This window comes from Acanthopagrus latus, chromosome 11 (assembly GCF_904848185.1).
Source record: "Acanthopagrus latus isolate v.2019 chromosome 11, fAcaLat1.1, whole genome shotgun sequence".
NCBI lineage: Eukaryota > Metazoa > Chordata > Actinopteri > Spariformes > Sparidae > Acanthopagrus > Acanthopagrus latus.
In genome coordinates, this window is record NC_051049.1 from 5,844,134 (window position 1) to 5,871,050 (window position 26,917).

Here is a 26,917-nt window from a genome sequence, read left to right on the forward strand (position 1 = left end):
GACTTTCCATAAGCATGAGGGTGAAGTAAATTAATTATCTCACTAAGTATTGGATTGATTTTTATGTACCAGCCGTGGTTTTCACATATTTTGTAACTTCTACTACACGGCTGATTAAGAAAAACCTTTTGACAGGTCTTCATGGTCCCCACAGGATCAAATAAATGATCCTGGTGATCTACCTGCAAAACTTCTGACATTTCCATGAGCCTTAGTTATTTTTGATTAGTTCAGTTTTGTTCACTGCTTATAAATGCTAGATTTACAGTTACCCACTCGTCAACAGTGGCTGTCAAGACCTTGTAGTTAATTAGCAAACATACTGAAGAACAATTTTAAAGGAACATGCAGGAAGATTCGCCTGTAGTTCAAAGAAAGTCAAGCTCGACCTGGTTTTATTAGTGATGTGTTTTTGTTTGATTTCTTATGGGATGTCGGGCTCCGTCAGGCGGCTGCACACGGGTGTTGCTGAGCTGAGTGGACTCCTGACAGGTGGTGTCACTCCTACGCGCTGCGACTCGCTCAGTCGAGCGGTGCAGATGGTGCGTTGCGAGCTATGTATGCCAAAAGTTGATGTTGTGGAGAGTCTAAAACTCCCCCCCCCCACTCTAAGAGCATTTCACATGATGTACTTGCTTCTTCAGGGAAAGAACGGAAATGATCACAAGCTGTGATTTTGTGTTTTATATTTACAACACAAATAGGAAATTATAATGTTGTGTGAAAACTGACAAAAACAAAACAGCGAGGCCAGAAATCACCGAGCAAAACACTGTTGACAACAAAGCCATGTAATTAGTGTTAACCGAAAGAAAATGTTCAGAGTTACAGTATGTACATTAAACGGAGAATCAACAAATCTGAATGTGAAAGTTGATTAAAATCGGACATGAGATGTAAAACTTGCAGTCTGAAGGAAACAAAAAGGCCAAGTGAATTATGTTGCATTCAACAGGTGACAAAATCAATAAAATATCATGACAGCAGTCCTGAAAGCACAGTGACGACGGAGTGAAACAGTGTAAACTGACTGGATATTGTGCATATTTACGCAGAGCCCAGGAAGCTTCATTTCTACTGTCTTTACTGTGACGTAAATTGACACATATGTTGTTGGATATATTACATGCTGGGTTATTGTAATGAGGAAATTGCAAATGTTAAAGAAATAGTTTGATATTTTGGGAAATACTCTTTCTCACTTGCTTGTTGAGGGTGAGATGAAAAGATTGATACCTCACATTCCTATAAAATAAATATGAAGCTACAGACGATAGCCATTAGCCTAGCTTAGCATAAAGACAAGAATGCAGAGGAAAATAGTGAGCCTGACAAGTTATCAAAATCACTTGTCTGCACCTCTTACGCTGACCTATTAGCATCTAAAGCATGTCTTTTTAATCTGTTTAAGAAATAGTTCAAGCGCATACTCCCTTTAAAACACAACCTTTCATTTTTACATTTCTGTTAATGTTTGGATTGAACAAATGCAATTAAATAGGTCAAACAGAGCTTTTCAGGTGCTGGTCGGCAGAGCCTCGCTTACCATTTTCCCCATGCTTCCATTCTTCATGCTAGGCTAAGCTAACTGACTCAGTGGTATAAATCTTCTCATCTACATCTCACCAAGAGAGCAAATAAAGCATACTTACCAAATATCTTTGAATAATGTCAATGAATGACAGTTTTATAAAATGCTGGTCTGGATTCCATCAGCCTCTCTCCTGTTGATAAAAAAACTGGGCTTTGAAATCAATGTTTTGACATTCTGACACAGTGTTGAATCACCTGTTCATCACAGGAGCAAGGTCACAGCATTTCCAGTGTCCACATCGATAAACAACCAGTGAACAGCTGGCGGCATTAACTCCCAAGGCAAATTAAAGGAATAGTTCGAGATTTTAGGAAATACACGTAGCTACTTACTCCTGCTTCCAGTCTTTGTGCTAAGCTATGCTAACCGGCTGCTGGCTATAGCTTCAGATTTTGCATACACTCATGTAAGATATCAATCTTCCCATCTAAATCTCAGCAAGAAAGAAAATTTGAGTATTTCCCAAAAGATTGAACCAGAGACCGTATTCACATGGCGGCAAGTGAAAATCTGGAGGGACATTAGGCCATACTGTAAGGTAAAATGAACATACTGTTGCACTTCCAGGTTCAAATAAATGCATCCATGGTGTGTATTGATATTTCAGAATTAATTTACACTTTCCTGTCATATTGTGTAATACTATCAAAAGCTAATGTTGGCTAGGAAGTGACTGAATGCTAACATCAGCTGTTGTCTACTGGAAGCTAACCTCACCTTAATATTCAGCCTAATGGCCCTCCAATGGCCCATCCATCATCTTTTCAGTTGCTGATCAATCAGAAAGAGGTGAAATTAAAAACTATGGACCACAGCAGTACGACATTTGAGTTTCCCCACCTTAAGCTACATCAGAGGAAAATGGCCGACCTGTGAATACGGTCTATTCCTTTAACTCTGCAAAATCATTTCCAGATCATGAACTCTGAGTATTCTGTATTCATATGATCACGTTTGTCCATGTGCAGATTAACTAGAGATATAATGACGATATGAATCTTTGTCAGCTGTCGTGTCATTAGTAATCAGTTGTATAACAGTGACCACATTGTATACTGACATTTTGGGTACAGTTGTAATAACCAACGTAACACAGCGTCCTGTAAACACTGCAGAGAGTCTGTGCCTCCAACCCAGGCGCTTCACAGAGGTCATTCACAGCACATGAAAGTCTGTGTAAAACACATGTCCTGTGGCTCTGTGCATATACAGATGCACCCTGTCTGTCGTCATCATCATCATCGTCTTCATCAAAGTCTTCACGTGTATGATAAAAAAAAAAAAGTTCATGGGGAATTTACCGTATTGAGTTTCTTACATCGAGAAGTGTTCACTCATTCACACAAAAAACAGAAACGGGTTACAAAAAACAATCAGTGCATTAATTGACGTAGTAAAGCCAGTAGATGACGTTGAAGAGGGAGAAGCTGAAGGGGAATATTATCCGTGACCATCTGTCGATGGCGTTCACATCCGTCAGGTCTGGGATTTTGATTTTGAGCTGCGACGATCGTCTCCGCAGGCGGGTTTTCTTTAGATGTGCGTTCCTGTCCAGGCTGAGGCGCCCCTGGTCTCGCGGCATGCTCGGCTTCCTGTACTGGACCCCCGAGTTGTCCAACGCCATGGAGGAGGAGGAGGAGTTGTGGGTCTCGCTCACCGTGGTCGTGATCTCATTCCCTCCCACCTCGTTGTGGATCTCCAAGGTTGTCAGCAAAATGTTCCCCTGGGAGTCGACCTAGGTACAACAGACAAGAGCGGCGTTAAAAATGGGCTGCGAGCTGAGGCTTGGCTGACTGATGACACGGGGGCGGCGTGCGTCAGGCCCCGGGGCCGGCGTCTCGGAGCAGGCTGACAGATTACAGCCTGGGAAACAGAGGAGCGGCCTTCAGAACCAGGTTTCCTGTCCCAAAGTTAAATCACTTCTCACAAATCAGCTCAAGGTTAGACCGGATGCCTCTAATGCTCGTGTCATGACAGATATTGCTTCCCACACAAAAACACATAAATCATTCAGAGCTGTGTGGCACAAATAGAGGCACAGTATGTACACAGTCACATAACAGTGTGGGTACAAGACATGAGAGGAGGTGACAAGGTGAATATTTATTTTCCTGCTCTCCCTACTTCAGATGAATGACACAAACTGGTCCCTTTGCATGAGCATTTTGGCCATTTTGCTTCATGTGGTATTAAATCCTACAGCCGGTTGTTTGTAGGGGTGACACATATATACTTCAAGTAGATCAAGAATAAAATAAAACCAAGTGTCTTTGTTATGTTTTTGATAGTGCGCTAAGGGGAGAAAAGATGTCAAGGTTTAATTTATTTTAAGATGGAACTTGTGTTATTATCCTTTAGACTGTAACTGCAACAGGCGTCTTATTTATCAAGATATTTTCAAACAAGACACTCGATAAAGTTCATTCTGGGTTTCTGAAACAGTGATTTTTTTCATAAATTGGTTTTAGTTTAAATAATTATGCTGATGATAAAAAAGGATATTTATATTATGGACATTTACTAGTAATACATCTATTTTATGAGCCTTTAATGGCAAAGTACTTGCCAATTAAAAACCTGGATTACTGAGATTACACTCTCAAAGTTCAGCATGTGGTCTTTCCTGCATACATTATAAAGTATATTACCCCAGATACGAATCACGATTAGTGAGAATGATCATTTCTGCATCACAGTTTTCATTTTCTCTGAAAAAAAATGTTAAAATAACAAAGATTTGAACATTTGTAGAAGATTTGTAGGTCTGCAGCTTCACAATATTTTATTATAATACTGTTAATAAAAAATATTGCAGCTTCAGGTAATTGGACATTGCACCTGGCCATATTACAATTAAGTATTTTTTTGATAAACTGTGAGTCCTCACTGCACTAAGAAAGGACACAGGAGGAAAATAAAATGATTAATGTCAGTGTCATTTTGTTACTTTTGTTTTGACCTTCAGACAGCGATCAATACTTCATACATGCATCATGATTATATCCTTATTGCTACATGCTCGACTTTAACAGTTACTAATTGAGAATACAGGAGGAGTCCACGTGATACAATATAAATTGATCTGGAACTATTGACCATGGTATTGAACCGCGTCCTTCAGGGTCGTCGATTGAGGCTAACAGTATTAAAACAAGAGCCTGAAGTGGGAAAAGAAATAAGGGGCGGCGTTCCCCTTCACGTGCTGACGAGGGCGCGGGGGCTCGTTTTCTAATCACACATAGAGCTGATTGTCAGAATCACCTGATGAATGTATTACATGTAGCCTTTCATGTGCTCCTGGATGAACAGGACATTGCTTCTTTTGCAACAGTGAAGTTAAGAGGACCACAGACGGCAGACGTAAAAACACAACCTTAAACAGCAGCGACTCCATTTCTGATATACTACAGTGTGTTTTCTTGCCTGATTCAGTCTTTGCACACAGTAAATAAAACAGATAATGAAACGATCTCTGAAAATTGAGATCGGCCTTCTGTATAAACAACCCAATTGGTCAAAGTCAGCGTGGAGAGGAAGCGGGCGGCGCTTCACTGCAACTTGCGGTGCTTTCAACTTAATTGCATGAATTGGAGAGAGCCGAAAGTGAAAATGGTCTTCTTTACTGCGTACTGGGCAGCAGCCGTCAAAAATCACTGATTAAAACAACTAAAAAAGGGGCCAGAAGACTTTATAACAATTTCATATGGATACCACTTTTCATTTGTGTCAGCTGTATGACATATAATATATATGACGTGTGATGAGATGTCTGGTTTGTGTATGTATGTAGAGATGAATACATGTGATGGTGATTATGACTGTTATGACTGCTTGAGTTGAGATGTTGTGATTCAACATGTCCACTTGTTAAATGAGGTCAAACTTTGCCCGGCAGCAGCAGCAGCAAAGTTTCAGCGGAGGGTTTCACAGATGTGACACAACAGGCAGTGACAGACACTCACCCGGCGTGAGTGACGGCGCCCTTGTACCTGATTGGACTGTTTAACGGACGAAGACTTGCAATTGCCTCCTTCCCGGAAGGACTAGCCAGGAGAAACACAAACAGAAAGCCTTTTTGTCTGAGCTTCGGTCAGGTGTCGCCTCAGGGGTTGATGGGAGAAACAGGAAGTTGGTCTACTGCACGGACCTTTTTATTTTTTCTCAAATGATTTACACTTCCAAACCATCAACTACTTGATGTTACATGAACAGTATGTGTTGAATCTTTCTCACCTTGGGTCTGTCAAACTTTTCCCGGTCGTTATTCGCCTTCTGTATCTTCTCAGCCAGTTTCTTCTGCATCTGCGGACCTCTACCGAAGAAGATGTAGTTGACGAAGGCGTATTCCAGCAGAGCCAGGAAGACGAACACGAAGCAGCCCATCAGGTACATGTCTATGGCTTTGACGTAGGGGATCTTGGGCAGAGTCTCTCTTAAATGTGTGTTGATGGTCGTCATGGTCAGCACAGTGGTGATCCCTGGAAGAGAAGAAGAGGAAAATGAATTGGGATCACTGCGTAGATTACGTCACGCTTATATTCCTTGCTACAAAACAGATTACAGATGTTCCCGTGTTTGGGAGAATCATTACTCAGAAGTTAAAGATGGCTCACTCCCACGATGAATCAATTCCAAAAGGACTGAAATTAAGAAGGCACACTATATTTTTATATCGAGGTCTGACCAACAGGTACAAACATTTCTATCGAACCTGATTAGAAGTCAACATCTAGAAAAATCTCTCTCTCTTTTCCGGATGAAAGCTCCTGGAGGCCTCTTCTTGGCAAGTCTGACCTTACTCAGCTTGGATAAGCAGAAATCTCTCCACAGCTCGTGTAGCACACGGCGAGTGAACGGACTCAGCAAATACACAACAAACAGCAGTGTAGTAATTCTCTCCATAATGTGCACCATCGACAATAAATGTGTCTGTGTTGTTTCTGCGTCTCCTGGATGGCTCACCGACCCGGACGGTGCGTCTATTTCTGTCGACTCAGGCTTACATAATTATAACCAAAATGTGTCTCTGTACAGTTACTGTATGTGTGGGGGTGTTAAGAGCACTGTGGGTTTATGGCATCGATTTCTGCAGAACAAAAAGAGAAGAGCAAGAATCTGAAGTCGCTCAGAGCTCAGAGGAGAGAGGGTTACTCAACAGATCCCTGATATATTTTCAGTGCGGCGCTGCAGAGTTTACCACCGTCTTTCACGTTGCATCAGTAAAAACAGTGCGGGGACAAGATCAGGCGGTAATCAGAGGCGACGTCTTATAGATGATACATACACCGACTGTTTGCTAAACCACCTCCGTGACAGCCTGAGCAGCTGTAACTAGTCACAGCAGGTCTGTCAGGTTTCGTTCCACTTGTTAAAACAGCCTGCGTTCGACTGTAGTAGGTGTGATATTTGGCATTTGAAGAGCTTGGAGGATGGTGCCATTTTTAGCTTTTCAAAAGCAAAGACACAAGAGAAAAAGTGTAAGAAATGGGATAAACAGTAAGCTACAATCCTTAGCGTGTCCAGCTAACTAGCGGGGAGGAGATCATCGTCATCAGTCTGCTGTGTACGTTATAAAGTCATATTCAAGTCAGGCTTATGGACTACAGTATTTCCCCGACGTGTGGTACCTTAATAAGGATGCTAACATTAGCATCTCCATCCTGCTCTTTGTTGTAGTTGGGCATGTTCACAATCTGATAAACGTAGCAGACGTTAGCCTTGGTAGGAGACACATGATTCCTAAACCTAAAAGTAATTCTGTGAAAAACAAACTATTTGAAAACAGCTATGTCAGCAAAGCAACCACATATGATGTGTTGAAATGATATGAATAAAAAAATTGTGTGATGCTAGCTAGCTCCACCTTTTCTTCTCACACTCATTAAACTAGGTGTAACGAGCACTCCACTGGAAAATAGTAAGTTTTCTTTTTAAAATGTCAGGCTAAAGATAAACTGTGTTTTCAGTAAACTCTTGGAGCTAACGTTAGCCTAGTTAGCAAACTAGCTACAAACTAGCTTCAGCCTGCTTCTGAGAAGTATGTGCAGAAACAAGTCCGTTCTGGATTCTGTTTTGTGAGTGACGTCGTCTCGTTTGATGCTAACTAGCTTGCAGAACTCACTCCTTTCATGTAACTGCAACTTTCAGTGTGGTCAGATATATTGTGATCCTCACCTTTTAAAATAATTGTTTCTGTGCTGACATGACGGCCATGTTGCTGGTGGTGATGTATAATGTGCGAGACGATGTATTTCACTGAGCTGCTCCCAATTGGGACTTTCTCAGGTTGAAACGTTTTCTTTTAATTGACACAACTGAAACAAGATAAAAAATAATGCAGTAATCTCTCTCCATTGATTACTGTACACATTTATTTTCCATAACAAGGTCCCAGGTCCCGTGGGGCCACACTGGAAGGGGTGGGACTATAAAAATGTACTAACAACAGAGGACAAAATCATTCATTAATTTTGTCTATGCATTTTTTATTTTAAATGTGTCGATTTCCTCCTCGGTGGCAGGAAAAACTGCATTAGGAAAGTGATGTTAATAGGGAACCAATCTAAAAGGTAGATGATGTCATTATCCCACAGCCATAACATTATTCAATCAACCATTACGTCATAATGATGCGTTAAAAGACCAGAAGTAGTCTATGGCCAGTTTGAACTGTCATTGACCTGATATAACCGATCTACACAGTGAGATTTCAGGCAGAAACAGGGTTTAATCTCCTCAGACGTCATTTTCCACTGTTCATCTGTGAGACTGTCCCTGCAAACTTCCTCAGGATACTCACACCGCCGTAATGGCAGAGTGAATGGAAACCTTTAGTGAATCACCACATAGACGGTGATTGAATTTGGATAGCACAGCGAGTGTAAATGCTTTCTAACTGCATCGATCCCCACCGTGTCTCAGACAGCGGTCTTCTCAACGAGGAGGTGTTTCAGCAGACGTCGCCTTGAACGGCTCTGACCTCGCTCAGGTGCTTTTACATCCAGCCGCTCCAAAGTGCACTACAGCTACACAACTGAGATTAAACGAACGCTGCGATAACATCCTCTTCCTCACACGGTCTGTGCTCTGTGTGCACGGATGTTTAATGGGGATTTCCATTAAGGGCAAAATATTCTTGCAGGGATCGATGCAGTTCGGGGCAGCAGGGTGTTTTCCTGTGGTGAGCCGAGCCTCGTGGTAGTCTCAGTCCCAGAGGCGAGTGGAAAGTGTGAGTCTTAGATCCAGTTCAGACGAACACAGACACATGATAAAATGTTCCACGTATGACTGAAGTGTTGGGAGGACTTCATCAGGAGGGCTTTGCGTGCATTTAGTATCGATGAAACAATCTTTTTACTCTGAGACTCCTCACTAACACGGGGAGGGAGCGAGCAGTCGGTTTTAGAAACACAAATAGATCCAAACTGGGAAGGTCAGATCCTGTTCACGGTCTGCCGGCCCGACGACATCCATCCTATCATCTGCTCAGGTCACGGTAAATAAAACATAAACATGACATGATCTCCCGACAAGCACGGTGTCTCTGAGGGGGGCGAAGAGAGCCCGTCAGTTAGAAAAGTATCTCACATAAGTCACTTTTTCTTCTGTGTAGCCATCCATTCAGAACATCCTCGTTACCTCCCACTCACACGCCATCTCCCTCTTTTCTTTTCTCACTTCTGTTTTTGTTAACCTGTCCATTACCGCCCGCGTGAGTGAGATGGCGTACGACGATTAAGTGAAGTACTGCTGGTGTAAGTGTTGAGGAAACACGGGAAAGTGAAAAGACGAGATTTGCAAAATCACTTTCTGGAGAGAAAAGAGGAGTTGGAGCAGGAAAGATGAGAATCCTCTGAGGTTCAGTGCTTGTATCACAGTGATCTGTTAGAGAGTTTGTATAAAAGGTGTATTCATTGCACACATTTTCCTCTATAACCTGGTTTATGTGTCTTTTCTCCACCAATTTTATATGTTAATGTAGTATAAAGCCTTCTGTGGCTGGAGAGAAATCTGCCTCCAAGTGATGTCAAACAGTGGCTCGGTTGCATTGTGGGTAACGTAGGCAGATAATAATATTTTGAGGTTTTTTTTCTTTAGCAAATTAATATTTTGAATTTGATGATAAAATGGCAACAGAAACATGTTCTGTCAGAACTAGACTTCAACAGTTTAAAGCACCGAACTACCGCAGCTTCTCATGAGCTCAATGGAGTCATGTTATAAAACTGCAGACGATCCCACCAGTGTCGTTTGATTGACTGTCTTGATGAATAAATGCTGGGAGGCTTTTTTACTTTTTGCTCATCTCAACAGAACATGTCAGATTCTCTTTGTTCTTTAAACACTGTTGGACCACCCTCTCAAAAAACACTCGTGAAGCGCTTTGTGTCTCAGACAGTTTGTAAAATTTTGGTGCAAAGTTGCGTAACGCTGAAGCGAACAAAATACGTTTTTTTTTTTTTTGTTCCTCTCCCAGTAAATCCACCTACAGCCACATTAACCATCAGTTCCAAGTTCAAACCATGACACACTTCAGGTGTCTGACTGAAGGTGAAACCACTGAGCTGAGGTCGATCTCCTGCAAGGGACACGTCATACCTAATGCAACTCTGGCCGCCGAGGCATCATAATTTATCCAGAACGACACCCAGGATAGGATGGTGATGAGGATGGAGGGCATGTACGTCTGCAGGATGAAGTATCCAATGTTTCGCTTCAGCTTGAAGCTCAGAGACAGTCGAGGGTAGGCACCTGCAGGAAAAACACAGCGAGGGCTTTTTAATTCAAGAGGAACAAGGGGATGTCGAGCACTTTGTTTTGGTTCCTATGGCAATGGCCTCATGAACTGTTTTCATCACCATGGAAACAAGAGAGCGTGGTTCAAATTGTAAATCATCTTATGAAACTTAGCCTTGAGATTGTCTGTGTGCGTCACACCGATGAAGAGCTTATACAGTAAACACACAAACACACACATTTATATATAGGTTTGACACCTTTGAAAACACATTCACTTTCATGTTGAGAGTTAGACGAGAAGATCGATACCATACTCACCCTGGTTCAATAAATATGATGCTACAGTCACATTAGCAGTCAACCTAGCTTAGCATTAAGGCTGAAAATGGGGGGAAATGCTACCTCAGTCATAATCAAACTTCAGTTATTATACGAATTAAAAATATAAAGTGGTAATAAGTGATCTTTAGATCTGCTGACAAGCATATTTTGTTACCTTAGGACAGAAAAAGGCTAGCTGTTTCCCTCAGTGTCCAGTCTATATGCAAAGCTAATATCTTTTTAATATAAATTTAAGCTAATCGGCTGCTAGCTGTACCTCATATGTAGAGTACAAATATGAGAGTGGTATCAATTTCTAACTCTGTGCCGGACCTACAAACTGACTGAAAAGAGCCTGTGTAGACTCCGTGGAGAGTTTTTTTTTCAGCCTGACTTTTTTTTAAGCTTTAATAGCCGCCTCAGTTTTATCTTCTCAGAAATATTTGGACACTATCCGTCGCTACATGCCATTAATTCAGTAGTGGGTATAATCACTGTTTTGGTGGCTACAAGTTTGTGCATTATGAGAGAATAATTCATGCTGTCGGCACTTGAATGCTGCCTCATGAATACATCACTTTACTGTAAGCACAGCTCCAATTCTCTGTTAATTCTCAGTTCTGGTGTCAGAACAGGGAACAATTCGGGAACACATGAAGAACCAGACACAGACGGACAAAGATTTTAAGATTTCTCCTGCTTTAAGGGTGTGGGACTGAACATGAACACTGGTGGAGGGGGATTTGTATGTTTATTATAAAATATTCTGATGTATAAACAACTATATAGCATGTGTGCAGAAGCAGTGTTGCAAACTCACCTGTGGAAAAGACCACGTTCCTGGAAACCAGTTTGTAGTCGACGATGGAGAACTGAGGGAGCTCGATTCGTGTCACCCCGGTCACAGCGGTGTCTCCTCCTTTCCAGTAGAACTCTATGTCATCCGTCGTGTAACCGTCTGCAAACAGCGACGCAGGAAACGGAGAAACATGTGACGTGTGACCATCCAATTTATTTGAAGGGCTAAAATTAATAACATATTTTCATTTGCTTAAAAAGGTGCAATACGTAAGAACTGACCACCTGTCAAACTCATACTTGAAATCAATAGGGGGCAGCACATCAGCAGAGTAAATGCTAATTGCTGCTAACAGTAGCTGCCTCAGCTAATTAGCTTAATTAGCCATGCAGCTAGCGGTTCAGACTGGATGCCAGGGGATCAGGGGAGTGTTGGTGTTTACACCGCTAGCACAGGAGCTTTGGACTGCAACAGGCTGGGGCTAGCACGTTAGCATGCTAACATCGGTAGATACCTCCGCAGCAAAACAACACATAAATATTAATACATCAAAATGGATATTTATTCACATTCTGTTGATCACTTTAATTCATTTTAATGTTCTCTACAAAAATTCTTATACATTGCCCCTGTAAGTGAAATCTGGGGGCCCAACAGCCGCAGTTGATTTGCAGTAAGTCCTATGAATCATAGCGACTCGGCCGGCTGTAAGTGCTGATTGCATGAGATGTAAATCTTCTTGGGGATGTGTGTCACTGCAGGCAGACTTGTGCCACATGCATGGGATCTATAACAGATAGCCAAACATGTCATCAAGACGGATGAAGTTAGACTAATCGTTAATGTGCTCCACTACGGAGATCACCGCCTGATAGTCACGGTGACTCGTACCGGAGAGGGGTGGAGCGAGCAATCTGAGTGAGATACGAGAGCTTAATAAAGTGAAAGCAATTCAGCAGCGTGTGCAGTTGCTTTTTCCACAAGATGAGGAGGGCGAGAACATTTTTACGAGAACCCCGGCACCGTTCAATATTTTTAAGGGATGAAAAAGTACAGATGCCCGCCGTATTTCTTCAACTGGGCGCGAGATGTGAGGCTTAAAACTTACAACTCTCAATTTCCAGAGTGCAGTTCTGCTCGTCCAGCGGGTATCTCCTCAGATCCATCATGCAGGCTGCCGTCGTCGTGATTCTGAATCAAAAGACAGGAGTGTATTACTCGGGTGAAATTGTTTTAAATGATGTAAAGAGTGATGTCAAATAGAGGAAGATACAATGGCAAACTCATCGAGATACGCTCCCCTCGTAGTCAGAGTGCAGAGACGAGATAAAAGTAATTTCAAATAGATCAAATTAGGATTTTCGTGCTGTATATTTGTGAGTCAGACTCTGTCAATTACTGCTAATGGCACTTCCAGCCTTTACAGAGCTGCAGCGTTGCGTTGAAAATCCAATTTCTGAGCCGCACTACAAATAAACATACAAGAGAAGTTATGCAACATGAGCTGATGAGATGAGAGAGAGTTTTCCAGCTTAAATGGCCTCAGCGAAACAGATAAAACACTCAGCCGCTTCATGCGTCTTGGGGCAGATTGGATAGCCGCGTGATAGCGTGGAAAGCCGAGGCTAAATGCAACCAATAAGCATTAGTGATGGATTGCTCGCCAAACAGGAGGTGATGCGAGCTGCTGAAAATGTGTAAACACATCCGTTTCCCTGCGATGCATACAGTGTGGAGCAAGTGGATCAGACTGCAGAGTGTGAAGGCGGAGGAGAGCCCAGACTGCTGTCCTGACTTCCTACCATGCTAATGGAGATGCATATACAGTTTGTGTTAAGTGTTAATAGAAGTGCATCGTATCTGGATGTTAACAGGGTACGAGACACATGGAAAAAAAGGCCTTCAGCTGTAATCAAAGTTCATATCTGTATTCAAGTCGTTGCTCCATAATGCTTCACTGGAATCAGATTGAATGATTTCATCAGTCATATATAGGAAATTCTCATTTGTGAACTGGAACTGTGACACATTTCAGTGTCCACAGGAAACACCCTTCATGTTTTTATCAATCTTTACTGTTGCTGTCTTTTGGAATTGTTCTGGTGTCTTATCATATTTTTACTGGCTCCTCTTTTTATTTCTGTTTTTACCTTGACATTGTTTTAATTTTTGTTTTGTTTTGGTCTGCATCTCTGTTTGAAAGCTGCTGTACAAATAAAGACATTACCGGACGTTATTCTGAACCTATCAAAGGCTATGAAAGCTGCTGTGACTGTGGAGCGGTTAACGCACTGAGGTAATAAAGGCCCCGCTGTTTAAGAACAACAGCGGTGCTCACCTGAGGCCGTAGAGAACTGTGCCGTCCGGGTGCAGTCGGATCATGCGATTCTTAACGGTGACACCGTGAACAAAGGACTTCTTGTCATTGAGGAAGTAGGTGTCGGGGACCCAGAGCTGGTCCGCCACTCTGTTGTCCAGCGTCAGGTTGAGAGGGATCCCTGTGTAGGCCAGTCTCTTATCTCTCCAATACTGCTGGAAGTACATCGTCAGCGTGTAGTCCTGTGGGGAGGAAATCAGCGTGATGTGGTTACACTCAACAATAAATATGACAGGTGCAGTCATGCTATAGATAGACAGCAGATGCAGTAGAAATAAATACATTTTTGTTTCAGATGTTTGCAATCTGTTGCACAAACTGCCGCCGTCACATTTAATCAGATTCAGCGCTGCAGTCCAGAGCTCAGGATGGATTTCTTTTTTTTGAGGGGTGGGGGGGGATGATATTTATAGAATTGTCAAACAGCTCTGATCCTCATCAGTCTGCCCTGGGTGACCATATTTCAAGACTTGTCTCCACGAGAAACCTCGCTCAGCTGTTCTGTGCACAAGGCCGGTGTTAGCCCCGCAGACTATAGATTTCAATTACTGCAGGCACAGAATGGACGCCAGCTCCACTCTGTATACTCATGCAAAGAACGACAGAAAGGTAGGTAGGTAGGTAGGTAGGTAGGTAGGTTTCATTACATACTACCGGCCATACATGCAATGACACGAGGCTATTTCAATAATTCAGGGGCCGTTCGTTTGCAGCTGCGTCCACAAGTGTATCCATCAAATCACAAAAGCTTTTCCCGGCTGTTAATGGAGCTCTTTACTAGCTCACTTGGCTTTATTCTGCTGACTAATGTTCTCTTAAATAAATAAGCAGGAAATAAACAAAAAAAACAAAAAAAAAAATTGGCCTGTGCTGAAAAAAAAGCCTACATCTCAATCCTGAGGTTGCAATAACATATTTGTAATAAAGCGTTTAGAAAAATGCTTTGGATATAAAAAAAAAAAAAAATCAATACCACTTTTTCCTGTTTTCACACTGAACTAATTATTAGGAAGGTGTAGTTCCAAACTGCTGACCTCATTTTGTCAAAACTAAAGAAAGTGCATTATTTTTGTTGATTCTCTCATTACACTAAACACAAGCACGTCGGTGCAACGAGGCAGCTGCAGGGCTCGTTTTGTGTTTGAAATGAATTACAGCGCGACTGACTGACAGAGTAATATTATATCAAATTGATTCCTGTGACAAAGTGTGTGGGTGCAATCAGAAGATCTATTTATTTGCCTTCCCTTTGTTAAAAAGTTGCCTCTAGTTATCTGGGTTTTCATTCATTCCATGGCCTTTCTGTATATATTAGTTATGAGTGTTTTGCCTGTTAAGAAATAAATTAATGATTCTCCTGAATACATTCCTGAAAGCAAGGCCACGGACTGTTTTTTCCGAGTCGGTAGAGTCGGTGTGGGCTCTGTAGTGATCAATGTTAAACAGTATGTTTCCTTGGCTTCAGACGAGGCTGTTTTATTTTCTGAGATGCCTTCGCCCTCCCGGTTCTCTTTCACCCCCTGTGAACACAAGATGATGCCCTCATTACGCTCTCTCCCACACGCAGCCGAGGTGTGGGCTGGCTGGGTGAATCAGCTTTACACAACAGCTCGTATACTACAGAGATGGAGCCCATCTTCCAGCCCCTCTCACTCACAGTCTGGACCGTGACTATTTTAGTCCATTTTAGATCTTCAGATCCCACCCCGACTGCCTCAAAGACTGTTTTTGTTTTTTTGCATTTTAGGAACAAAGCTATCATCAACAAGCCTCACTCTCACTGTGCACAGTGTACAGTAATGCCCTCCTGCTCCCAGTGCCCTGAGTAACCTGCTGGGTCCCACAGGGCTCTATTCCAGGCCTCAGTGTGTTCCCTGCAGAGGGTTTACAGACACCCTCTGGCAGCCCGCTGGAGGTCAGTGTTGCCATCACTTGTCCTATGAAACATGCTGTCTGCCACAAAAAAGTGGGTTTATGATCAAAACCACGTCATACAAACTCATTCACAGCAGCTACGTCTATTAAAGGGGTCATATTAAGCTAATTTTCAGGTTCATACTTTTATTTGGGGGTCCTCGTTGAGTACGTTTACATACGTTAATCTTCAAAAAACACATAATTCTTCTTATACGGTGCTTTGCTGCAGCATCTTCTTTCACACTGTGTCCCGAACGCTCCGTTTTAGCTACAGAGTGAGACATCTTGCCTCTGTTCTTTCAATCTTTGATGAGAGTTGCACATGCACATTACTTGACGGGCAGGATGCAGCCAATCAGAGGCAGATCAGGGCGGGTCATGCCGAGCGAGGTAGTGTGATCTAAAATAACGCTGCTCAAGTAGTAGCAAACTGTATGTCTGCTGACTGACTTAAGTGTTTATATTCTATAATAAATATATATATTTATATAGCGCCTGTTACATAGTGACACACATAAATAACAGAAGTAAGGGCTCGACTCCAAAGCAGGTGTTTGTAGGAGAGCGTAACTCCCTTCGACTTTGGGCTTTAACCACCAAAACTTGTAAAATATTTAAGAACCCTTTAAGAAACTCACTAGTATGTTGTTGTTTTTTTCCCCATGATCCTCCAGAACCAAATCTCCTGGAGGGAGAGCAACACCACTGATTGTTTTTTTTTTTTTTTAAACAATGATATTCCTTCAAATTTGCCATCTGGCCAATAATATCTTAAGACACATGACGTGGCTGGCGATGGGTGCGGCGGATGTAGCCGTGCTAGCACGCGGCAGCGGACATGCCAGCCAACTGTGAAGCATGAATGAAACCGCTGATGCAAAACTTTGTTCTAATGTTGCAATGTGAAATTGTAATCATACATGGAGCCTGACGTCACGCTTCTGCTGACAACAGATTTTTCCTAACACAATTTAAATGACTCCTTCCCTTTGATTTGTGTTTAGGCAGCCTAAAGGGTGCTGTTGTTTTGTTGTCAGACACGCAAACCTCATGAGACGGAGAGAGAGAGTCAGAGAGAGGGATTTCGTTCTCGGCACCAGTGAGTAAATGAGGCCCGGTGGGAGGACGAGGACCGTCGCGTCATCCTCGGCTTCGCGGAGTGCGCAGATTTCATACTCGGGACGCGGTTAACTTGTGCGCCAGTCAAACATCGTCGACGTCAACTTAACACCGGGAGAATCTGCTGGGAATACAGGAATAGCACTCAGAGATGCCTGCCCCGTGCAGGAGGAAGGGGAGAAGGGGGGGCTCTTCATCACTCATCAAGACAGCTAAGAGTTCCCAGTGGAATTCAAAAGTGTACTATATATGTTTTACAAGCCATGCGTTTGATAATTTCACTCCCCGCGTCCGCCCACGAAACATTTTTACAAAGCCTTCCGTTAAGTGATTTAATTCCTTTTCACCACCTCACAGCAGACGACTTGTCTGTGCTATTATCTCGTGATGGCAGAAGTCGCAGGTGAGCTATTTTGGTGACGTGAAGGGATCCAGGCTCAAGAGATTTTTTTTTTTCTGTGAGATTACTGAGGGGTGGTTCAGTCAGAAGTGTATTCCCGCAGGAACCGTCGCTGGTTCTGTGACAAACACTGGGTCTCAGGTGAGCCGAGAGAAAACTTTTCAGATGAAATTGTCCTTTTAGTTTCGTTTAGAGAATCAACCGAGCACAAGACTCCCAGAATACAGCAGTCAGATTTAGTAAGTAGATGCATGTTGTAATCTTATAGGTCTCAGGTCGGGTCAGGAAATCGGGCCTAGTCTTCAAAGTAGACATGGTGCATGATCAGAAACATTTATTAAAACCAACAGCTATGACAAATCATCATGAGACATCGATATAACAATAACTGAGGAAATTTAAAAACATTAACCCACTGAAACAAAAATGTATGGAAATTAATTTCCAGTTAAAACAGTGATGCAGTGATCAGAAACAGGTATACAGATAAATGGGGCAAATTATGACAGTAATAATAAATTGTACTTAAAGCTGCATTGCTTTTCATGAAACTTGGATAGTGGATGGGTCTCGGTCCAGAGCAGACCCCCCTGACCTCTGGTGTGGGTACTGATGAGGGGTCTGATTCAGGATTTGTTTTTCACTTTCTTTAACATTGTAAGATTGTGTTCATTTGAAAAATAACGCATTGGATCATAAGAAGTACAACTTGATGTGGATCCGGATCCTTAAGCAGTTATGAGTTGTTTGTTAATCTGCTATCGAGTTTGATATTGGATTAGTCATGATCGAAATAAAGGGGACTGTTTGGCCTTGGTGGACAAATAAACGAGCTGTACTCAGTAGAGTGCAGCTCTAGTATCATTTATTTGTTCCTTTTGGCCTCTGCAGACAGCGAGATGGAAACACAACATAGACAAACATTTTTTAAAGCTCTGTTTTGCTCAACACCGAGCAACCGAGCTAATGTTTGCTAGCTTTGACTGTCTGCTGTTTGGCTGCCTGCTGGAAATAAAGCTGATGATAGGCAGCGAGATGGAAACAAAAAAACTTTAAGTTGCCTGATTTAAAACCAAAACAAAGAGCTGAAAGACGCTAAAGTGCTCTGTAGAGCTGAAGGGAAAACGTTGACTTCACACAGTCTTTTGGTCAGATTGGTGCTGCTTTAAAATGTGATATTACATGCAAACAGTTACTGCTAATCAGGATTTTAGATGTGTGAAGCTCGTTTTTTTTTTTACTTCAGATCTCAAAGGGATTCAGGTGCACAAAGCCAAAAGTTAATGAAAAAAACATGGCTGACTGTAACAAACTGATGTTTCTTTGGCAGGTGTGCACTGAAGCCTCAACAGTGCAGCTTTATACATAAACCAAGCAGAGGAGGGAGAACAACACCTGAGGTAAGAGATGCCATCATAGTTTTCATTTTACAGCACTTTTACACTAAATATGAGGTGACTAGGTGACTAAATATTACTTTCACAGATGGACGGTACAAATTCCAACTACGAGTGACGTCACATTGTTCTTATTCTAGTCGGAGGACAGAATCTTTGGAGTGCCAAGAGAATAAAATGGCGTGGTTAGAACATTTCTGATGCCCAACAACCAGGCTGGCTCGCATGAATCAAACGTTCTTCAGCCACAATTAGCGTCGCCTGATTCAGGCGTATTGACTCAATGGAAGCACTCGAACTCCCATTTTTTATTTCAAGCGCCCTGTTAGAGTGACGAGCAGACTGATGCTGCTGCACAGACGGGTTTATGTTATCGTGTAATGAAAGAAATGCAGCATTGTTCCTGCGCAGAAGAAAACTCGGCACGTTGTGTATCGAGTACACCAGTATTTCCAGCTGAGTTCCTCCTTACTTTGTGGGTATCTGGAGCCCCGAGGCTGTTAAGTGTGTTCGGTGGCTGACTTATTAACTAGGCCCTTCAATATAAATCTGGGGGAGAACATCTGTAGTTTGAGTTTTTTAAGGGTAACACTTCCTCGGGGCAGAAGGTGGATAATGTTAAAGTGTCAACGTGGATGGGTGTTTTAGCGCATGATGGATCCGTCTTCCAGCTGACTCATACCGCCGCTGCAGAATAAACGTGTAACAACACCGCTGGGAGGATCTGCTTTACACTTTAAGGTGCTTTATGTTCCTGGACAGGTGCTTTCTCGAAAAAAGTGAAGAGACTCACATCTGATGGAGCGAGACCTAATAAACACACACACACACAGACACACACATTGCATTCTGTTCCCAGAGCGCGCTTGTGTTGTGTAACATGAACGTCTGGTCGAGTTGGAGTTTTAAAATAACAACAGAATAGAAGAGGACACAGAGCCATCTTAATTTACAAGCTAAAAATAAAAGGAGAAGAGTGAGTAAAGACAGAAATATATTAATAATCTCATTTCCTAGACAACAGGCTCTGCAGCTCGCCCACACACACACACACACACACACACACTCTGTGATGGGCCAATACCTTGTGTGACTGTTTGAAGTCAAACGCAAAAATACCTTTATCTCCTCCGGTTCTCTGAGGAAGAAGTGCTGCTTTGGTCTGAGTAAGGAGTGTGACTGAGCCTCCGTCATCGTCCTTTACATTCATTTACTACTGGGAACACCTCCAATCAGGCGTGAGACAGAAGCGAGAGGCGCTGACGGCCGTTGAAACTCTTTTCATTTGGTTTTGGGCTAAACTGTTTCATCATATGTGATGGCACTGAGGCTCAAAACACATACAACGCGACATTTCTAAAGATGTAACATTTCAGAAAACGTTACATTTTGTAACACTCCGGAAAATCACTAATTAAAAAAACGTGATGTTTCAGAAAACAGAACAAATCAGAGCAACATGAAGCGTCATCAGGTTTTGTGAAATGTTGTGTTTTGACCCTCAAGGCCACCGTAATTATTAGTCATATAAATATGATCCTACAAAAGAATGTATTTTTTTAAAAAAAACAAAAACATAAACAATCTGTAATGAGCTAATTTACAGCTGCTCCAGTTACACACAAACAAAAACTATATCAACAATAGAGCTCGACCAGTAAAATGACAGTATGAAAGACTGGATGATGTTGGTTTCTTGCAGATGTATCTTATCGTGCAGACTGTATGTCAGCAGGTGAGCAATAAGAAATTTAATTTGGTGGTGAAACAGCTGTCACATCTGTCCTGTATCCGGTCCTGACTACAGCCAGTAGCCGGTTAGCTTAGCATTCAGTAAAGTCTGCATAGAAAATAACTAGCCAGGCTCTGTGACAACAGTGACTGTCAAATTGTCACTTTCCAGTAATGTTGAGAAAATTCTTTGTCTCTTTTATGTGATATTTCATGTTGTTTGTTTTAAATCTGTTGTTTGCTCTTTTATGTGGAACTTTTCATGCTGCGGTCTTGGCTAGGACTTACGATTCTGAATCTCAAAAGGAAGATATCTTGCAAAATAAATGTTTTAAACAGGTTGAACGTCATGTTTACATCGACGGACGGATGAAAGCTGCAGACCAATAACTGGACATCAAGGTGATGTTCTGGTAAATCACCCCAAAATGTCTTCCGTTCTGCTGTTAAACTACTTTTGATAAAGTCACGCCCAACGGGAGAAAACTTCATCCAAGTAGAGAATAATCTGGATCACTGGGAGGTATTTGGAACAGAGCGGTGCATCACATCGAGAAACTATCCAGCTGAAGAGTCAGTGAGATGAACTTGATGTTGAGCCAACTTCTCTCCTCTCTGCTCCTCGTGTCTCCACTTCACACCCTGCCTGTGTGTCGGGTCATCAGACCACAGTCACAGGTTTCCTCAAGGTCTGAACATCAGCCTGGTCAGCTTGGATTTGTTTATTTTCTAAAAGACATTTCACAGACACAGACGCAGCCTGAGATAACGTCACATTTCAAAATAAGAGCGCGGGGGGGGGGGGAACGGCTGCGATCCAAGAAACATCGATTGAAGAGTGTGACTGGACTGCAGAGAAGTCGTGGAGACAGAAGTCTCTTGCTGCTCTGGACGTCGAGTGAAGAGAGTTACACGACTAACAGGAGCCGGCTGAAGCGTATGAAAAGAGACAGGACGTGAACTAAACTGCAGATCTAATCTGTTTCCTTTTAAAGCACAACTCTAAACTGAGCACAGACAACTGACACTGATTTACTAAATGTAGGCTCTAATCCTTTTAACAGATTAAAAGTTACTGAGTAGAATAACACACACACACACACACACACACACACGTGACCCTGCATGTCTGCACGCACACACACATCCAGATACACCTGGCAAGCACCCAATCAGCAACTTTGGCCAGGAGACATGTCAGTGAGGCTGACAGTGATGTTGAAGGAGTTTACGTCCACAAATACACAAATAATCTTACACATAATTGGTTTTACATTCACCCAGAATAAATCATGTTCAGTCTGTCAATCTTTTTTTTTTTTTTTTTTCTTTTCTTCCCTCAACGTCTGCCCGGAGCTGTGGCTCCTCACAGCGTGGCACCGTGAGGCCTCAGCTTTCTGCACAGGACAGACGTCTTTTCAATCGAGCGCTACAGCAGATGAGTGACAGTTCTCATCTTCAAGAAGCCTTCAGTGATCTGAGTGGACACTGGACACGCCACTCAACACACTGACATCTGAGTTTGCTTCAGAGTTCAAACTACGACGGCACGGCAGCCGCTCCGGTCATGTCACATTTTTTTTGCCACCGACTATTCGTCACGATCAAAAAACAAAACAAAAAGCATGATAATCAGCTCAGAAGAGTCTCATCAGGCTATAATCTTATGAAAACTGAGCTTGTGAGATAAAGTCTGGCTTTGTGACGGAACACTTTAACATAAAAAATGTAAGTGTTTTAGACGCGAGGTTAGAAGTGTTCGGAGCCATGACAAAAAAAGCAATAAGAAGATAAAGAATCAGCTGTAAGAAACGACCTGAATGATGAGTGAAGCTGGAGCTGCTGCAGCTGAAGTGAACCACAGGTGAATGATGACATCATCCGCAGGTATTTTCAGGGCTCCTGTCATGGTTTGGGTTTTTGGTTTAGTGATTTCCTGTTTCATTCTTGGTAGATTTATCCTTGCATTTCATGCGTAACTCTTCACTTCCTGCTGTTTTCTGTGCCTCTCCACACCTTTCTGATCGCCCTGTTAGTTTCACCTGTGTCTCACCTGTCTTTCCTCCCTTGTGTGTTTCTGTCTGAGTCGTTCCCTCTCTCTTTGTCGTCTGTTTCCTCCACGTCAGCCCTGTTTTGTTTCCCGTGTCTCCCGTGTTTCTCTTCTGCTCCCCGGTCTCGTCTCCCTGTCGGGTTTTATCTGCTTTCGCTGCCTGAGTCCTCGTGTTACACCGGTTTGTTCTTGTTTGTGTTTCAGTTTGCACTCAGTTTAGTTCAGCTTGTGTATTGCTCCTGTGTTGTTGCTAACCTTTATCACCTGCCTCTTGTTCTGGACTTCTATGGACGACAGCTCTTTGGTTGAGATTAAAACTGAGTATTGTGTTTTGGTCCCTTTAAGATAATGTGTCATGGTTTCATGGTAATTGTCAAACTAGATTGTTGTCCCACTTATTTGTATGCACCTCTCAAAGTCTCTTAATAGCTTAAAATATGAACGTTTTGCTTATTTTCTTTTTCAGAATGAAATTATTTCAGTAATTGAAAACGAGGGAGCACACTATGTGAATAACTGACGTTAAGATTTATGAAGAATTATACACATAAAGACTTAAAAATAAGGATTATAATGTCATAAAATGTGTTTCATGGCAGTTCTGAGGATGTGAAATGTAAAAGCTTGTCACAGATCATCATTCATGATGACTAACAGATCTGAACATTTACTCCCAATTAAACTTTTATAAAATTTAACTTATATAAACTTGAACTCCCTGCCTGAGGAGATGAGGCTTGCAGGATTGGTAACTTCTTTAAAATCACTTCTTAAAACCCATTTTTACAGACTTGTCTTTATGTGACGTGGTACTTTGTTTATTTTTACTCAAACTGTCTTGAGTTCTGTTTTACTTATCTATTTATTACATTTCTATTATTTCAGTTACTTACTTTATTAATTTGCATCATTACTTCTGTTACTTCAACTATTTCATGCAATTTATTTTTTCTCGTCCTTTGTATTTGTAATCGTATTCTTGCTTTTTTTCCCTCAAAGCACTGTGTAAACCATGTTTTTAAAAGTGCTTTACAAATAAAGTTATTAATTTTTGAATCGGGACCTTCAGTATTTGGATGAAGCAGCTTGTGTCAGATTAAGCAGGCTGACGATGCGAGCTGAGAAATTCAAGACAACTTACAGAAACTGACTCTCTGAACTAACCTGAATGTAACACTTACTTATGAAACAATTACACATTTTAAGGTCCCGTATCTGCTCATTATCAGGTTCATATTCTTATTTTTGGTGTCTACTCACATTGTTTACATGCTTTACATAAAAACAAACAAACATTACTTTAAGTGTTGGTCTCTTTAAGCTGTATTTTTGTATTTCCAATGAGAGGGAGGGATTCTTCCCGAACACACACAGGTTCAGCTGAAGTCTTGATTCGCTCCAGTGGGCAAAATGTGAGTAGAAGCTACAAATGTCGGCGCCCTCTGGACAGGAAACTGGATCAGAACGCAGGCAGAAGTCGGGCAGTTCAGGACTGCAGCAGGTCCACACCGTATCCTCCACATCATGCCTCGTGGACAGTTCTGTCATCTGTATCATCTGGGAATCTTTTTTTTGTTTGAGCACATTCACCGATGCCGGTGGTGGTGTGCAATTTCTGGATGTGTTCACTTCCTCCAGCAGGGAGAAGGAGATGAATCCTTCCTCTGTCCCGTCTGCGCGCCTCCAACCATTAACACAGAGCGTCTGATCGGACAGCCACTGGAAATGCTTTCACAGAGCAGAGCTATGCAGACGGCAACTCTCAAGTTAAAAGCGGGTGTGGCTTCTTCCAGGGAAATTAGGTTTGGGTCCATTAAGTGCTGAGGCTTATTTAACGGATTATAGATTTTCAAAGCTTGGTGAGATTGAAACAAATTATACGCGCGTCTCTATTTACTTGGAATCAAGAGAAAAAAAACTGCGCTTTCACAATAAAAGTTGTATAGATTATGATGTTGGTGAATTATTAATGTTCGGTGTCCAGAACAGTGAAGCTGCGGGTGTGTTCCAGAGGTTTCTGAGCCTGACACTTCGAGGCCTTTAGACAATATTAAGAAAACTCTAATAACTCTCTCTCTCTCCTCCAACAGCCGCCGCTAATTGCCTAATTGGTACCATCAAGTATGCTGAATTAGCTGTTATCAGTTCCCGTTTGCTGAGTGCCCATCGTCGTACAGACAGCCGTCACTGGATCAACTTTGGTAATGAAGGAAACTTTAAAAAAAAAATGTGATGATTCTCAGGCAGGTTCTGCAGATAAAAAGGAGATTTTTAAGGGACGTTTATCTACAGCTGACACTGGAGATCATGATGTCAGGATACGTGAGGATCTGAGCTGTACGTGTATCATGTCTGAGCTCAGATTTGACTGACGTATGACTTCAGGAAGGAGTAAAGATTTTGACGTAAAGCCCCTCGAGGAGTTTTATGTCGCTCTGTCCCCCCTGCACCCCGGGGAGCCGAGCTTAGGAAACCTCTGCTGTTTGAATTCATTTTACTAACTTACTTTAAAATTATATTCATATGTGTTATATTATGTTTTATCATATAGGATCCCAATAAAACACACAAACATTTTTTTACCTCTGACAACTGAATAAACACATTCTGTATTTCCTTCTTACAGCCGCACTGATGAACACGACAAACTTCATTAACCCGATTACAGATCACGACTGTCGGCTGTCGGCGGCGGTGAGTGTTGAGCGTCTCGGCGGTTCTCACGAGGCGCCCTCGCTCTGCTGCCGCGTGGAGATGCATTAGGATGCACCGCGGGTACATTTCATCACATGTAGCTGTCAGGACAGCATGTCAGCGGCTACTTCCTCGTGGTAGCATGTGGCAGGGCGTCAAGCTCCCTCAGCAGTTCAGACCAATGATAGATGGCATACAGGCGTTTAAACCGTGGAGCCCGTGGTGTGCCAACCCCAGCACACACACTGACACACACACACACACACACACCTGAAGGCTTGTTTTGTTTTCTCATATTCTAGAGGAGGGGACGCAGCAGCAGAACTTACTGACCTCATCTTCTAACAGGACCATTAGGGCATCTGCTGCAGTCGCCCGGCCAGTGAACCGGGAGGTGAAACCAACACAACGAGCCGTAATCTGATCCAGCAGATGACCAAACCACTCTCGGCATCACGGCCGAGCCTCCGTGAACCGCTCGCTGCTCACAAACCGGACCGCAGCGGTTCAGGATGTGGTGCAGATTATTCTTCGTTGACCATGTTGTTTCCAGATTCGAAACCGCTTTCTAAAAACTCGTCTGTTCATGTTTGTACGTATCAACGTTGATGATTCAATTAGCTTTATGAATCGGTTGCCAGGTTGTGAAAATTAATTGCAATACCTGGGTTGGTTCTCGCTTTTAGACGAGGCAGCAGTCGTAAAAGGTCACTAATGTGCTTTATTTATGGCCAATAAGTCATATACCAATAATTAACACATCACTGAGAGGCCATTAATAAGAGACAGCTCAGGGTTGCCAAGTTAGTTGGAGCTAAAAGCATTTATCAGTAGCAACTTGTTCACATATATCACAGCTGCTGTCTGGACGGATTGTTGTGGGAGATGTAAAATAACTTGTCGTGTTATGAAGAAGTAAGAAACCTTTGAGTTATTAATTTATCATCAACATTTACAAAATAAGATCGTAAAATACCAGCGAAGGAGATTTCTTTATCAATCTGGCAACCCGAACCTGCTTCTGAATAAGAGTATAACTGGTTCATAAAGCATTGGTAAATGACGAATATAGTAACTTCAAAGTTTAACAGTTTATCAGTGAGTGATTCTAACTAACGTTTTAATAGGAGGCGACGCTTTTCGTGAATTAAAGGTGCAGTGCGTAGATTTAGAGGAAGAAATAAACAAACTGTCTTTGTTTCCATGACTGAATAAACAAGCTGATCTTAAAGGACGACAGAAGTTACACTGTCTTTACTTTTGTGATTTTGGGCTCAATAAATAAAATTGATTTACTTTTTTATATGTTTATATGTGGCGGACCCTGCCACCTTCTTTAGCATCAATCACTGTTCTGTTTCTGCTTGTTTATTCAGTTATATTAATTACTACCTCATTAACATTATAAATAATGAAATTCTGACTTTGTATTTCAGGTGAAAAACTACATAATGACCCTTTAATGGTTAGAAACAGTCCAGTAACATCAACACAACTCACCATGTTGACTTCTGACACCATGTCTATGCTCGCCACGTCTATGCTCATCCCGACAGCCACCGGTGCGCCTTTAAACACACACACACAGAATAAAGTTAACACAAGAAACATTCCGGGGACGCTTTAGAGTGAGACACACCGAATCAAAAAAACAAACAAACAAGCAAAATAAAAACAAACCTCCAAAGTCCGGACGGAGACGGATATCATACCCCTTCAACAGTTTGTCCACGGTCTCCTTCACGTACGACATGTTGCCCGGCTCGTTGACGCTGAAAG

General features: G+C 42.2%; 1 protein-coding gene and 1 long non-coding RNA gene across 5 annotated transcripts in view; one reads left to right on the plus strand and one right to left on the minus strand.

Moving 5' to 3' along the window:
- Window positions 1–669: 669 nt before the first annotated feature.
- gabrb3 (gamma-aminobutyric acid type A receptor subunit beta3) overlaps window positions 670–26,917 on the minus strand; it is a 50,322-nt gene continuing 24,074 nt past the window's right edge. For 2 of the 4 annotated variants that reach the window (XM_037114712.1, XM_037114714.1), the window contains 8 exons: window positions 26,819–26,910; window positions 26,639–26,706; window positions 13,792–14,012; window positions 12,562–12,644; window positions 11,475–11,612; window positions 10,193–10,345; window positions 5,828–6,072; window positions 2,976–3,329 (listed from right to left, as the gene is read on the minus strand). In XM_037114712.1, the coding sequence (XP_036970607.1) occupies window positions 2,976–3,329; window positions 5,828–6,072; window positions 10,193–10,345; window positions 11,475–11,612; window positions 12,562–12,644; window positions 13,792–14,012; window positions 26,639–26,706; window positions 26,819–26,910 (1,354 nt within the window). Of the gene's footprint in view, window positions 3,330–5,556; window positions 5,638–5,827; window positions 6,073–10,192; window positions 10,346–11,474; window positions 11,613–12,561; window positions 12,645–13,791; window positions 14,013–26,638; window positions 26,707–26,818; window positions 26,911–26,917 lie in introns of all 4 variants that reach the window. The other 2 variants (XM_037114710.1, XM_037114711.1) reach the window with 2 other exon arrangements.
- LOC119028572 lies at window positions 24,529–26,372 on the plus strand. Its single transcript, XR_005077750.1, has 3 exons — window positions 24,529–24,645; window positions 25,071–25,138; window positions 25,441–26,372. It is a non-coding gene; the product is annotated as an uncharacterized LOC119028572 (long non-coding RNA).